Source organism: Mandrillus leucophaeus, unplaced genomic scaffold, assembly GCF_000951045.1.
Source record: "Mandrillus leucophaeus isolate KB7577 unplaced genomic scaffold, Mleu.le_1.0 Scaffold771, whole genome shotgun sequence".
NCBI classification, from domain to species: Eukaryota; Metazoa; Chordata; class Mammalia; order Primates; family Cercopithecidae; genus Mandrillus; species Mandrillus leucophaeus.
The window spans coordinates 397,521-411,427 of NW_012108375.1; the positions used below are offsets into that span (position 1 = coordinate 397,521).

A 13,907-nucleotide genomic window follows, 5' to 3' on the forward strand; every position below is an offset into this window, starting at 1 on the left:
CCACTTTGGCTGGACACATATACGTTTTATAGTTTCCAAGGCAGCTAGTGAAAAGCTATTTCTCCCTTAATGTAATACTATTCCCTGAACCTGGAAGGGCTAAAAAGACAGAAACAAACGTTAGAAATCATGATGTCACGAGTCAACTAAATATATTAAAATTTTTATCTTAATACTTTTTTCCCTCACCTTCTGGGATTTTACCTTAATTCTTTTCAGGATTCATAATTCTTGTTACCAAAGAAAAGGAATGGTGACAGGGGAATGCCTTATACTTCTAACTAAAACATTTTGATCTACTGAGTACTTCATCTCTGCTTTTCCTCTCCCATCTTCATTTTGCGGAGCATCCCTCTTCTTCCCCTTTGTTGCATTTTCAAGCTCACCCAATGCTTTAGATGCTGGTACATTGATCTCGTCTTCCCCTTCCGTGCCTCTACAGTACTGGAAAGAACTGCACCCGGGTGGGAAAACCAGTGCACCTGTAGTCATCCAGCAGCTGCGCTTGTATTCTTGAGAATCTGGTGAAGATTTTTCTCTGACTTTTTGCAGCTGAGAGCTATATAAGTCAAAAGCAGACAACCGGCATGAGCCCGCCTTTTCCTACAGCAGTTATTATGTCTAGTAATTTGAAAATGAAAAAGTAGATAAAATCTGAGATTCCAGTTGTCTAATTAAACACTATATATTTTTTTCCTACTACAAAATTCCAGGCTCTTTATTATTTCTGTTTCAATCATCATACCTTCTTCATCATCTCCTCTGTTTTCAAAACACTTTTCAAAACATGACCTTTGTGATTTTTTTTTTTTTTTTTTGGAAACAGGGTCTCACTCTCTCACCCAGGCAAGAGTCCAGGTGACGTGATCATGGCTCACTGTAGCCTCAACCTTCCAGGGTCAGGTGATCCTCTTACCTGAGCCTTCCAAGTAGCTGGGACTATAGGTGTGCATGACACCTAGCTAATTTTTTGTACTTTTTGTAGAGATGTGGTTTTGCCATGTTGCCCAGGCTGGTCTTGAACTCCTAAGCTCAAGCGATCCTTCCACCTCAGCTTCCCAAAATGTTGGGATGACAAGCATGAGTCACTGCAACAGGTCAACCCTGTGAAATTTCTAACCAAGAAATAATACAGAATACCCTAGTAGAATTGACAGGAAGGTGCATTTGCTAGCACTGTAATCTCCTGTATCCAAAGTAATATAATAATAATAATAGTGTTTAGGCAAAGGAAGAAAGCTAGATAAATTTTGACAGAGATCATCAGGTTACAGAATTTCATTTGGACAAATGAGTATGCCATAGTTATTCTGAGTTAATTATTGCCTTGAGACTTTTGTAAAATATTTTATGGAATGTACTTTCAGAAATGTTGATTTATGGGGTTCATTTTCTTTTGAAGCATAGTTTGAAGTCCTCTACTTCCTCTCATCAAGGCTTTCACCATTCCAGTTCACCCAGATCTGAGCTTCTACCACCTTTCATCTGTGCCATTCATTTTAGACATTTAAATTACTGTCATCACCTATTCAATTAGTTTGTTTTATATTCTAAATGAAACTAGGACTTTCTCAAGCACAATGGCCATTGTACATTTCTTTCATCACAAACTCCCACCCCAATGCACTGCACACTGATGAGCAGACAGATGTTCATTATACACTTGAAACAAGATGGGACAAATATGGCAAAAACATTAAAGCAACACCATCTTCCCTCATCATCACAAGTAAACATTCATACAGGGAAACACGTTTTATTAGAGCCAGGGCTATGGTGAAACTATATTATGTAACATTTTACAACTTCTACCTCCTACCAATTTACATTTTTTCCATCCCGTTCCCTGTCACCATGTCACTGTGTTGTACTACATGGTTGGCAGGACATTTCCAGAAATTTGTGCCAATTCTTTGAAACACTTGGCAAATATTCCTAGTATTTGCTTTGCAACTAATGTTTCTCTACAAACTGCTCTTGAGGTCTGCATTAAATCAATCCCCCCTCAAGACTGGAATTCCTGTATAAGTTTAATTATTTCTCTTGTGTAGCTATTACATCAGAAACACTCTAACCCTGATTTCTACTATTCACAAAGTTGTCTTTCTAGCCACTGTTTTGACTAAATCACCCCTCTCCTCACAACTTCTCAGGCCATAGCTCAAGTCCAGGGTCCTTTCATCAGAGCATATAGGACTCCTTTATTTCTGATTTCTGCAATGCCAAAGCCCAGCTACATACCTCACTGAGGCTTACCTGTTTCTCTTTTTCTTTCTCCTTCCTTCTTTTCTTTCTTCTTTCCTTGTTTCTCTTTTTTTTCTGTATTTCTCTCTCTCTTTCTCTTTACTTTTTTAAAAGACAAGGTCTCACTCTGTTGCCCAGGCTGGAGAGTAGTGGTGCAGTCATAGCTCACTGTAAACTAGACCTCCTGGACTCAAGCAATCCTCCTGCTTCAGCCTTCCAAGTAGCTGGTACTACAGGTGTGTGCCACCACACCCAGCTAATTTTTAAATTTTTAATAGAGATGGAGTCTTGCTATGTTGCCCATAGTGAGCAACTCCTGGGCTCAAGCAATCCACCCGCTTTGGCTCCCAAAGTGCTGAGATTACAGGCATGAGCCAATGCTCCTGGCCAACTTATCTATTTCTTCAGGTATTTAGTCCATTTCTTTCTTGAAGCCTTCAGCCAAGCAGCACATTATCCACTAGACCTGTGCAGTCCAACATAGCAGGCACATGTAGTTATTTAAATGAATTATGAGTAAATAAAATAAAAAATTCAGTTTCTCAGTTGTACCAGGCACATTTTAAATATCCAATAGCCACTTGTAGTAAGTGGGTACCACACTGGACAGCACAGATAATGTTTTCACCACTGCAGAAAGTTCGAATGGACAGCACCGACTGGACGATCTCATTCCTGAGATTCCACGTGACAGCACGTGTATGCCAAGCAGCCCTGCCTGTGCCCTTCCTCAGGTACCCTTTCTCCTTTCCACTCGCAAACCAGGTTCTAGGTGTCTTCTCTGGAAGGAAGAAAGGACAGAGAAACAGAGGAAGGGAGAACTCATTTACTGAGTAGCTCATGTGTGCAGGGAGTGTTAAAACACTCATCTAATTCTCACAATGTGGAGAAATAAGGAGTAAGCGCTACTTTCAACAGCATAGTCTGGCAGAAAAGACTTTCAGTTCTTTGCATAGGGAGCAGGGCCAAGGGTATTGATAACATGATCAGAATATAAAAATGGTTTTTCCACAAGACTGTTTAAATTTCAAGTCCTTATTATTTTACAAGTGAGAATTAATCTTATTCACTGACTGAGCTTACTAAGATAGAAGTCATAAAAGTTTACCTAAAGGTTTCAGATACAAGACCTTCAACACAGCAAATATTTGTGAACTTACTGCTTTCTCTCTGCTCTGTGTCCTTTCACAGCATACATTCTGCCACTGTCCCAAAGGTTCGGCATCACCAGTTGGTGAAGCTCTCCCATCATGCCAGTCTCTTTCTCCGACACTCACCCCTCGCCCTACATCCTCAACCTTGTCACAGGGCACTGGCTTTTCCGCTTTGTCTTAACTGTAACCTGGATTCCTGGTGAATGCACTGCCTCTCCCATGAAGTGCACTCACATTCTCTCAAGTTCCTCACACTAGGAGGCCTTGACACAGGGTAAGCCTCTCCTTGATCCTCAAAAGGGTGTCCAAATCATTACTGCACTACAATTCTAATCCTCTGAGGCTACTGGCTTCCTGCTACATCCCTTATTAACTCTCTTTGTTGCTATCATCAACTAAACTCTTTGCCATTTTCTCACATTCACCAAAGAATTAGCTCTACAGTCCCTGTATTAGTCTATTTTTATACTGCTATGAAGAAATACCCAAGACTGGATAATGTATAAGGAAAAAGAGGTATAATGGACTCACAGTTTCACATGCCTGGGGAGGCCTCACAATCATAGCAGAAGGTGAAGGAGGAGCAAAGTCACATCTTACACAGTGGCAGGCAAGAGAGCGTGTGCAGGGAGCTGCCCTTTATGAAACCATCAGATCTCATGAGACTTATTCACTATCACGAGAACAGCACAGGAAAAATCCACCCCCAGATTCGATTACCTCCCATTGGGTTCCTCCCATGACACATGAGGATTATGGGAGCTATAATTCAAGATGAGATTTGGGTAGGGACACAGTCAAACCATTATCAGTCCCTGTCTAAAGTTCCATAATCATCCCAGGGAGACTCTAAGGGTGGGTGGACAAGGCTTACCACTCCCTTAACTTCAGTTTCTTTTCTTTTTCTCTCTCTTTTCTTTTTGGGACAGGGTCTCATTCTGTTGCTGAGGCTGGAGTGCAGTGGTGTGATTATAACTCACTGCGGCCTCAACTTCCTGAGCTTAAGCACTTGATCCTCCCATTTCCCTAATAGCTGGGACTACACGCATGCACCATCATGCCTGGCTAATTTAATTTTTGTAGAGATGGGGTTTCGCTATGTTGCCCAGGCTGGTCTCAAATTCCTGGGCTCAACAATTCTCCCACCTTGGTCTCCCAAAGTGCTGCGATTACAGGCATGAGCCACTGTGCCCAGCCAACGTCACTTCCTTAATCTATTTTACTCCAAGAACCTTTGTGTTTATTCTTCTTACCACCATTTGAAGATGCTCCTTGGAAATCATAAAGTCAGCTATTCCACTGCAATCACAACCTTCTATCTTTTCAGCTTCCATTGATCTACTCCCATGGTTCTTAGTTTTCCATCTCCCTTAGAACTCCAGTCCTTTAATCCCTCTATTTTCGCACTCTAACAGACCTCTCCCACAGCTCCACCCTCAGACCTGGATGACTGCTGTACTTTGTTTTTGTTTTTGAGACAGAGTCTTGCTCTGTTGCCCACGCTGGAGTGCAGTGGCGGGATCTTGGCTCACTGCAACCTCCACCTCCTAGGTTCAAACAATTCTCCTGCCTCAGCCTCCCAAGTAGCTAGGATTACAGGCGTGTGCCACCATCCTTCTTGGGCTTTTGTGATAATGATTCCTCTTTTCATTTGATGTCACTGGCTGTTCCCTCATGATTTTTATCATCAGCTGTCTTTTTTTCAGTTTTGTTTTTGTTTTTTAGCCCCTTCTCAGGATTCCTTAGAGCTCTTCAGGATTCAGTTCTATGGCCTCTTTTCTTTTCTTTACATCTTGCACACCATGCCTGTTCCATTTGTATGGCTACACATGTCACCTATAGCTAAAGAATTATAGATCTGTACCTCCAGCACAAATCTCCTGAATTCTAGATCTGTACCTCCAGCACAAATCTCCTGAATTCTAGACCCATATGACCAACTGCCTGCTGGGTAGCTCCACTTGGATGTCAATGGTCATCTTAAATACAGTATGTCTAAAATTAAATTGCTCATCTTCCTTGCCCCCAGAACCAAATCTGTCCTCCTCTTTTATTCCTTATCTCAGGGATGATCACCAGTATGTACTCAGTTGTCTGAATCAGAAACCCAGGAGGTTCTTCCTGGATGCCTTCTAATCTATTCTGCAGATTGCCTGCAGAGTAATCATCCTAAAATGTAAATCTGATCATGACACTCCCTTTCAATGGCATGGTTCCCCAGTGACTTCAGGATCAAGTTCAAGCTACCTACTTCTGAATCTGCCCTAACTACCATGTTGGCTTTGTCAGTGCCATCCTTTTGCTCTTGTATCTAAGCTCCAGACATAATGAACTACTTTCACATCTCCTTCTAACTGTTAAGCTCTCCTCAGGCCTTTACCAAGAGTTTACATGCATGTTCTTATTTAATCCTCCCAATAAGCCCAGAGGAAGATATGAGCAATCCAATTTACTGGGTACAGAGAAGTAAAGTAGCTTGTTCAAGGTCACATAGCATTTGTGCAGCTGGGATTCAAACCCAAGCCTGACTCCAGAGCCCATACTCCTTTGTAGTTTTATTTATAAACTGAAAAGTATCCGAGGGCCCTTATTCTTTATTATCCTATACTGATGTTGCAACTCCCATCCCAGAAAAGGTAATCATCAAATTTTTCACCAATTGCACTTCTCTGATTTTGTATTTTGCTTTTAATGGGGAGAGAATAAGTGCATTAAAGCATAAATATTTATATCACATGTCTGACTTGTTGTCTATACCATGCCCTGAGAGACTGCTGCAGGGGCTGTGGAGGAGTGCCCCACTTTAGCTTTTATCCAGCTCTGAAAAACAGGTCACACAGACTTGGGCAGCTTTTCAGTCACCTGTTCTCAAAGAGTAAAACCACTCAAACCTGGATGACCTCGATGGCTGCCCTCTGCACCCAGGTCTCATTTTTTTCCAGAGCCCTTTAATGAACTGTTCATAGGTAATCAATTAAACCATTTGGAAACAGTGTACTCCCAGGAAACGGCAAATTCTTCCTTAAAGTACTCAAACAATCTACATCTTTTATTGATAAGGTTCAACTGAGGCATTCTTTTCTTTCTTTTTTTTTTTTTTTGAGACGAAGTCTCACTCTCTCACCCAGACAGGAGTGCAATGGCATGATTTTGGCTCACTGTAACCTCTGCCTCCCAGGTTCAAGTGATTCTCCCGCCTTGGCCCCCTGAGTAGCTGGAATAAAAATTTTTGTATTTTTAGTAGAGACAAGTTTCATCATGTTGGCCAGGCTGGTCTTGAACTCCTGACCTCAGGTGATCCACCTGCCTCGGCCTCCCAAAGTGCTGGGATTACAGGCATGAGCCAATGTGCCCAGCCTCAGCTGAGGTATCCTAAGAAAGCACTCCATGCAATAAATGCTGGTTCTTTATTCCCTATTGATAGGATTTACTGACTTGTTACTATCATCTATTATCTGGAATTATGAATATAATTCAGACATCACCAAAAAAAAAAGGCGGGGGGAGAGAGAGGCTTATTATAAAAGGACTTCCCAAGAAATAGTTGATTCAGTGATTCCTTCAGCAAATATTTACTGAGGTTACAAAGATGAATAAGACAAAGTTATTACCTTTCAGTAGCTTACAGACTTGTGAGGAAGAAATACAGAAAGAGACATTAGAATATCAGGTAGCAGGCTGGGTGGGTGTGGTGGCTCATGCCTGTAATCCCAGCACTTTGGGAAGCCAAAGAGAGCCCAAAGTTCAAGACCAGCCCGGGAAACATGGTGAGATCTCATCTATAGTCCCAGCTACTTGGGAGGCTCACTTGATCCCAGGAAGTCAAGGCTACAGTGAGCCACAGTTGTGCCACTACACTCCAGCCTGGGTAACAGAGTAAGACCCTGTCTCTAAAAATAATAATGAAATAAAAGAATATCAGGTAACAAATTCTATATAAATAAAGCAATGGAGAATGAAGAGGGCAGTGCGTGCGACTCTGCCTTGGGGAATCTAGGAAAGACTTCAATAAGGATGTAACTTCTAAACTGGCTGAGTCTTTCAAGATAGCTCTACGAGGTAAGGTGGGTACATGGGTTTAATGGGGTGTGGAGGGATGGGAGGTAAGGCTAAAATAGGTTAGATCAGACTGTGTGTCTTTTTAGTGACTTTCATAAATAAACCAATGAAGGAAACAGAAATGCTTTAATTGGGTTGGAAATTTGTGATGCACAATGTATTAAGATGACGGACAGGTTGGGGCTTAAACACAGTTCTGAATATTGGTGGCTGTTAAGTCTTGCAAGAAATTATGGGGCCATTCTTTTCTGTTTTCTATAACTATGAGTTTCTTCTCCATCTCTCATTCTGCACATACAGACATAACCTTAGAATTCAGTTCTCCTCTTTCATACTGTTTGTATAAAGTATTTTTTTATCATTATTGGCTATTAATAAACAGCTAATGGAATTGATCTAGAGTATCATACTTTTATTTTATTTCAACCAGGATTTGTGGAAAGTTTTCTAAGTATATTCCAGAAAATGTTACGCACAGTTACTTCTAACTGAAAGTTCCTTAAGTTCAATGCATCAGGATCTATATGTCGGTTAGTTATTTGTTCTATATAGTCTGTATTAAAAAGTTTAAAAATAAATGATACTTCTTTTGAAGATTGTTTTGGCCTTTTTTATCTGTAAGACAAAAAGTCTATGTTTATAAATTAATCCCCTATGTAGTCCCTGGTGCTTAGTAAATATTTGTTGATGGAATTAAAATCCATGTGAATACGGAGCTTTGTCACTACCCAGTGCTAGCCATAGCTATAGCAGCAAGGCTGACTGATCTGCTTCCCCAAGTCAGGAGAGGAATTGAAGACATTTTTCCTTGTAATTCTACTAGAATGTAAGCTCTTTGAAAATGTGGTCCATGTCTTAGTCATTTTTGTATTTCTTGGCAAATGTGGAAGAATATGTTCAGCACATAACATGTATGTTTTAACTGTTCAATCAATGAGTATAGAAATGTGATGAAAATCTAAATGAGTCTGTCCTAAAATGACCACTAAGTTCAGTCCCAGACACCAAGTAAATAAAGCAAATGATAAAGCCATCAAAAGAAGATGCTCAAACAACAACAGAGTTGTTGAAGAAAAGTAATTATGTGAGAGACACGTCATAAAGAGGCTTTGAGTCATGGATAGATAATCTACAATATATGCCAGTACACTTGAAAAGCAAAGTGCTATGATTTGACTGCTCTTGCCTCCACCTGCTGGTATAGGAAGGAAATTTTTTAGATTGGGCAGAAATTGTTTAGCAGCAATAGAAAAATGCTAGGAAAACAGTGGGTTTTCAAAGTTATCTTGCCAAGATAATATATAAACTTCCTATAAACAACCATTCACGAAAACTGTACACCATGAACTCAGCTACAATTATTTTGAGTACAGAGAAGAATTACCCTAAATACGGAGATATTCTGACCTTTATTCTGAGTAGCCTCTAGCAGCTGGTAAAGTCAAAAGCATTATGAGTTTTCCTTCATTGTACAGTCTCTTTTTTGTATTGACAAAAACTGCATTTAAATTTGAGGACTAGAATGACCAATACAACTTCAGTGGTCTAATCTTGGTCTTACGTAGTATAAATAAACAATTTATTTTGGAAACAGTGCCACATACATCCTTAATGTGTACAACTTCCTCTAGCAGTAAGACTTAAAAGTAGAAATGGTTACACAAAGGCTCCCATAGGAATGAACAATGATTTATTTTCAACTTTTTACAAAATGTTCATAATCCATTTTTTTTAAAAAGGTAATTTTATTCTAGATTTTGTAATGTAGTAAGTTCTTGTTTCCAAATTTCATTGTAAATAAATGAAAAGGAACTCTTCAAAATTTTCTTTTTTAAGAGATATGTATAAAAATTTTAAAATGTTAGAAACTACTTAAGGGCATATGAAAAACTGCACGATGCTAGAAATATTTGTAATATTTCTGCCACTGACAAATAGAGCTTTTAGAAAAGGTTCGTATTACAAAGTTGAACAAAAATCTAGGGTTCTAAAAAATAAGTAACAAAAGATAATTAATTTTCTTCTAATTTTGTATATGACACAGCTAGCTTAATGATTACAGGTTCTAAATAAATTGATTATACATGAACTTGAAGAGATTTCTTTTATTAAATCCTATCCCTGGCTTACGAAAAGCCACCTGAGACCACAGAGCATATACAATCAAAAGCTGCTTCACAAATGAAATAAAGTGTTCCTTGATTCATTACTAAAGGGACTATCCACATACATGGAAAACCACAATTCAGATATTTCCCTTTTATTTTTCTCTAGAAACATGAATAAATTGCTTTTGGCACACTTAATTGGTGTTTAGGGCATACTTTTCACAATTGAAGTCCTCAGTAAATTACTCAGGAGAGAGACTCTCTTCTTTCAGTACATTATTTAATACTTACGCTTGCGTGTGTGTGTCATTTACACATACAAATTTTGTGGTGTGAATGATGATGCCTAGATCCTCATCCAAGGCCTGGCTAATAGTTGGTTTGCTTCTTTTTAAGACTGGTTCAGTCAAAAATAAGTGTTTATTATTTTTATGTGTGACAATGGTATTATGATTATGTTTTTGAAAAAAAATTTCACAAAGTGATCTACAGATTGAATGCAATCCCTATCAAAATACCAATGACATTCTTCACAGAAATAGAAAACCAATCTCAAAACTTGTATGAAACCACAAAAGGCTCCAAATAACCAAAGCAATTTTGAGCAAAAAGAATAAAGTTGGAGTTATCATACTACCTGACTTCAAAATATCTTACAAAGGTCTGACATGGTGGCTCACACCTGCAATCCCAGCATTTTGGAAGGCCAAGGTGGGCGGATCACTTGAGGTCAGGAGTTTGAGACCACCCTGGCCAACTGGTGAAACCCTGTACTAAAAATACAAAATAAGCTGGGTGTGCTGGTGCACATCTGTAATCTCAGTTACTTACTCAGGTGCCTGAAGCAGGAGAATCGCTTGAACCAGGGAGGCAGAGGTTGCAGTGAGCTGAGATTGCGTCACTGCACACCAGCCTAGGCAACAGAGCAAGACTCCTTTTCAGAAAAAAAAAAAAAAAAAAAAAAAAGAATTACATATATATATAACAAAGAAGCCATAGTAACCAAACAGCATGGTACTGGTATAAAAACAGGCACATAGCTGATGGAACAGCCTAGAAAGCCCAGAAATAAATCCACGCATTTATGGCCAACCGATTTTTGATGAAGATGCCAGGAACACACAATGAAGAAAAGACAGTCTCTTCACTGAATGGTGTTGGGAAAACTGGAGATCCACATGCAGTCGAATGAAATTAAACCCTCATGTCATCCCATATATAAAAATCAACTGAAAATGGATTAAAGACATAAATGTAAGATCCTCAACTGTGAAACTACTAGCAGAAAACTGTTATGGTTTGAATGCTTGTCCCCTTTGAAACTCATGTTGAAACTGAATCCTCAGGGTAACAGTATTAAGAGGTGGAGCTGTTAAGAGATGACTGGGTTGTGAGGGCTTTGCCTTCATGAGTGGATTAATGCATTTATGAATTAGCAGGTGAATTAACAGGGATTAACAGGAGTGGGTTAGTTATCAGAAGAGTGGATCTGTCATAGGAGCCAGTTTGGTTTTCGGTGTGCCCCATTCACCATGTGATGTCCTCCACCATGCTATGACACACTGAGAAGGCCCTCACCAGATGCAGCCCCTCCACCTTGCACTTCCCAGCTTCCAGAACTGTAAATAATAAATTTCTTTTCTTTATAAATTACCTAGCCTCAGGCATTTAATTGCAGCAACAGAAAATGAACTAAGACAGAAAATATATGGGAAAAGCTCCATAACATCAGTGTGGGCAATGATTTTTTGGATATGACCCCAAAAGCACAGTCAACAAAAGCAAAAGTAGACAAATGGGATTACATCAAACTAATAAGCACAGCAAAGGAAACAATAAACAGAATGAAGAGACAACCTATAGAATGGGAGAAAATATTTGCAAACTATACATCTCATAAGGGGTTAAAATCCAAAATATAAGTAACTCAATAAACTCAATAGCAAGAAAACAACCCCATTAAAAAATGGGCAAAGGACTCAAATTGACATTTCTCAAAAGATAACATATAAATGGCAAACAGGTATATGAAAAAAATGCTCAACATCAACATTAGGGAAATGTAAAAAAACCACAATGAGACATCATCTCACACCTGTTAAAATAGCTATTATGGAAAAGACCAAAGATAGCAAGTCTTTGGTGGAGAAAAGGGAACCCTCACACACTGTTGTTAGAAATATGAATTCACACAGCCATTATGGAAAACAGTATGGAGGTTTCTCAAAATACTAAACATAGAACTACTATATAATTCAACAATCCCACTACTGGGAATATACCTTTAAAAAATGAGATCAGTATGGAAGAGATATCTGCACTCTCGTGCTTGCTATATATTATTCACAATAGACAAGATATAGAATCAACTTCAGTGTCCATCAGCCGACAAACGGATATAGAAAATGTGGTATACGTACACAACGAAATATTATTCAGTCATAAAATAGGAAATTCTGTCATTTGTGACAACATGGATGGACCTGGTAGACAGTGTTAACTGAAATAAGCTGCAACAGAAAGACACATACTGCATGATCTCACTCATATGTGAAATGTAAAAAAGTTGATCTCATAGAAGTACTATAGAAAATAGAATTGGTCAGGTGTGGTGGCTCATGTCTGTAATCCCAGCACTTTGGGAGGCAGAGGTGGGCAGATCATCTGAGGTCAGGAGTTCGACACCAACCTGGTCAGCAAGGTGAAACCCCATCTCTACTAAAAATACAAGAATTAGCCAGGCGTGTTGGCAGGCACCTGTGATCCCAGCTACTCGGGAGGCTGAGGCAGGAGAATCACTTGAACCCGGGAGGCAGAGGTTGCAGTGAGCTGAGATCACATCACTGCACTCCTGCCTGGGCAACAGAGCAAGTCTCTGTCTTAAAAATAAGAAGTATGGTGGTTACCAGCAGCCGGGGTGATTGCAGGTGAAAGGAGGGAGTTGGAGAGATGCTGGTCAAAGGATACAAAATTTCAATTAGGAATCAAGTTCAAAAGATCTATTGTACTACATGATGGTTATAGTTAACAATATATTGTATTCTTTTTTGTTTTATTTTATTTATTTATTTTTTTGAAACAGGATCTTGCTCTGTTGCCTAGGCTGAAGTGCAGTGGCGCAATCATGGCTCACTGGAACCTTTGCCTCCTGGGCTCAAGCGATCCTCTCACCTCAGCCTCCTGAGTAGTTTGGACCACTGAAGTGTGCCACTACATCTGGCTTTTTACATTTTTTGTAGAAACAGGGTCTCTGGTCTTGAACTCCTGGGCTCATGGAATCCTCCTGCATCAGCCTCCTAGAGTGCTGGGATTATGGCATGAGCCACCACGCCTGGCCTTTCCCCCTCCTTTTTATCCCAGAAATAATCTCTTTTCCCTGATCTTCCATAACAATCTCTCCATTCTATGGTACTTATCACCTTCTGCCTTGTATTATAATTATTTATTAATATGTGCCTTATCACTCTTACTACGTTGTATTGCCTTTTTTTTTTTTGTTTTTTTTTTGTTTTTTTTTTCTTTTGTGAGACAAGGTCTAGTTCTGTTGCCCAGGCTGGAGTGCCGTGGTGCGATCTTGGCTCACTGCAACCTCCGCCTCCCGAGGTTCAAGCAATCCTCCTACCTCAGTCTGTCGAGTAGCTGGGACTATAGGCACACACCACCACGCCCAGCTAATTTTTGCATTTTTGGTAGAGATGGGGATTCACAATGTTGCCCAGGCTGGTCTCGAACTCGTAAGTTCAAGCCATCTATCCACCTCGGCCTCCCAAAGTGCTGGGAGCCACCATGCCGGCCTTTTAACAAATAATCAAAATAAGAAATAGCTCTATGAAGTCTACTTCTGCATTTACTACATAAGTAGTGTTCTTGAGGCTATGATTCATTGCATTACTCAATTTCCCCTATGCAGTGGATCCACATGATAAATTCATCTCACAAACAGTACCAGGAAAATCTTTCTTCATGACAATTCTTAATGATGTTTTTCCTTTGCCCTTACTGCCAAAAATCTCATAGTGAAGTTCCAGATCCAATTAAAGCAACTAGACTGATCCTAAGGTTTCTTTGAATTTTTTGCCCCACATTCTTTGCTCTTTACATTATTTCATATATATGTGTATATATATATATGTACACACACACACATATATACACACACACATATATATTGTTTATGTAAGCAGTCACAAATTAATTTTGGTAAAAAAGGGAGTATAAATGTGAGCAAATAATACCAACCTAAGTGTCTTGCAAATAGAATCTAAGTTTTCTTTATATATCTATCCTCATAATATTTAGCACCGTTTCTTATATATAGTATTCAGTTATTATTTATGCCATG

The 13,907-nt window shown here is 39.4% G+C and overlaps 1 protein-coding gene across 2 annotated transcripts in view; it reads right to left on the bottom strand.

Moving 5' to 3' along the window:
* The window catches only part of NLN (neurolysin (metallopeptidase M3 family)), a 109,984-nt gene that overhangs the window by 82,354 nt on the left and 13,723 nt on the right, over nt 1-13,907 (bottom strand). Inside the window, exon 2 of one of the 2 annotated variants that reach the window (XM_011966748.1) lies at nt 594-603. The exons of the other annotated variant lie outside the window; for it this stretch is intronic. Coding sequence (XP_011822138.1) covers nt 594-603 — 10 coding nt within the window. The remainder of the gene's footprint in view (nt 1-593; nt 604-13,907) is intronic. 2 annotated transcript variants of the gene reach the window in all.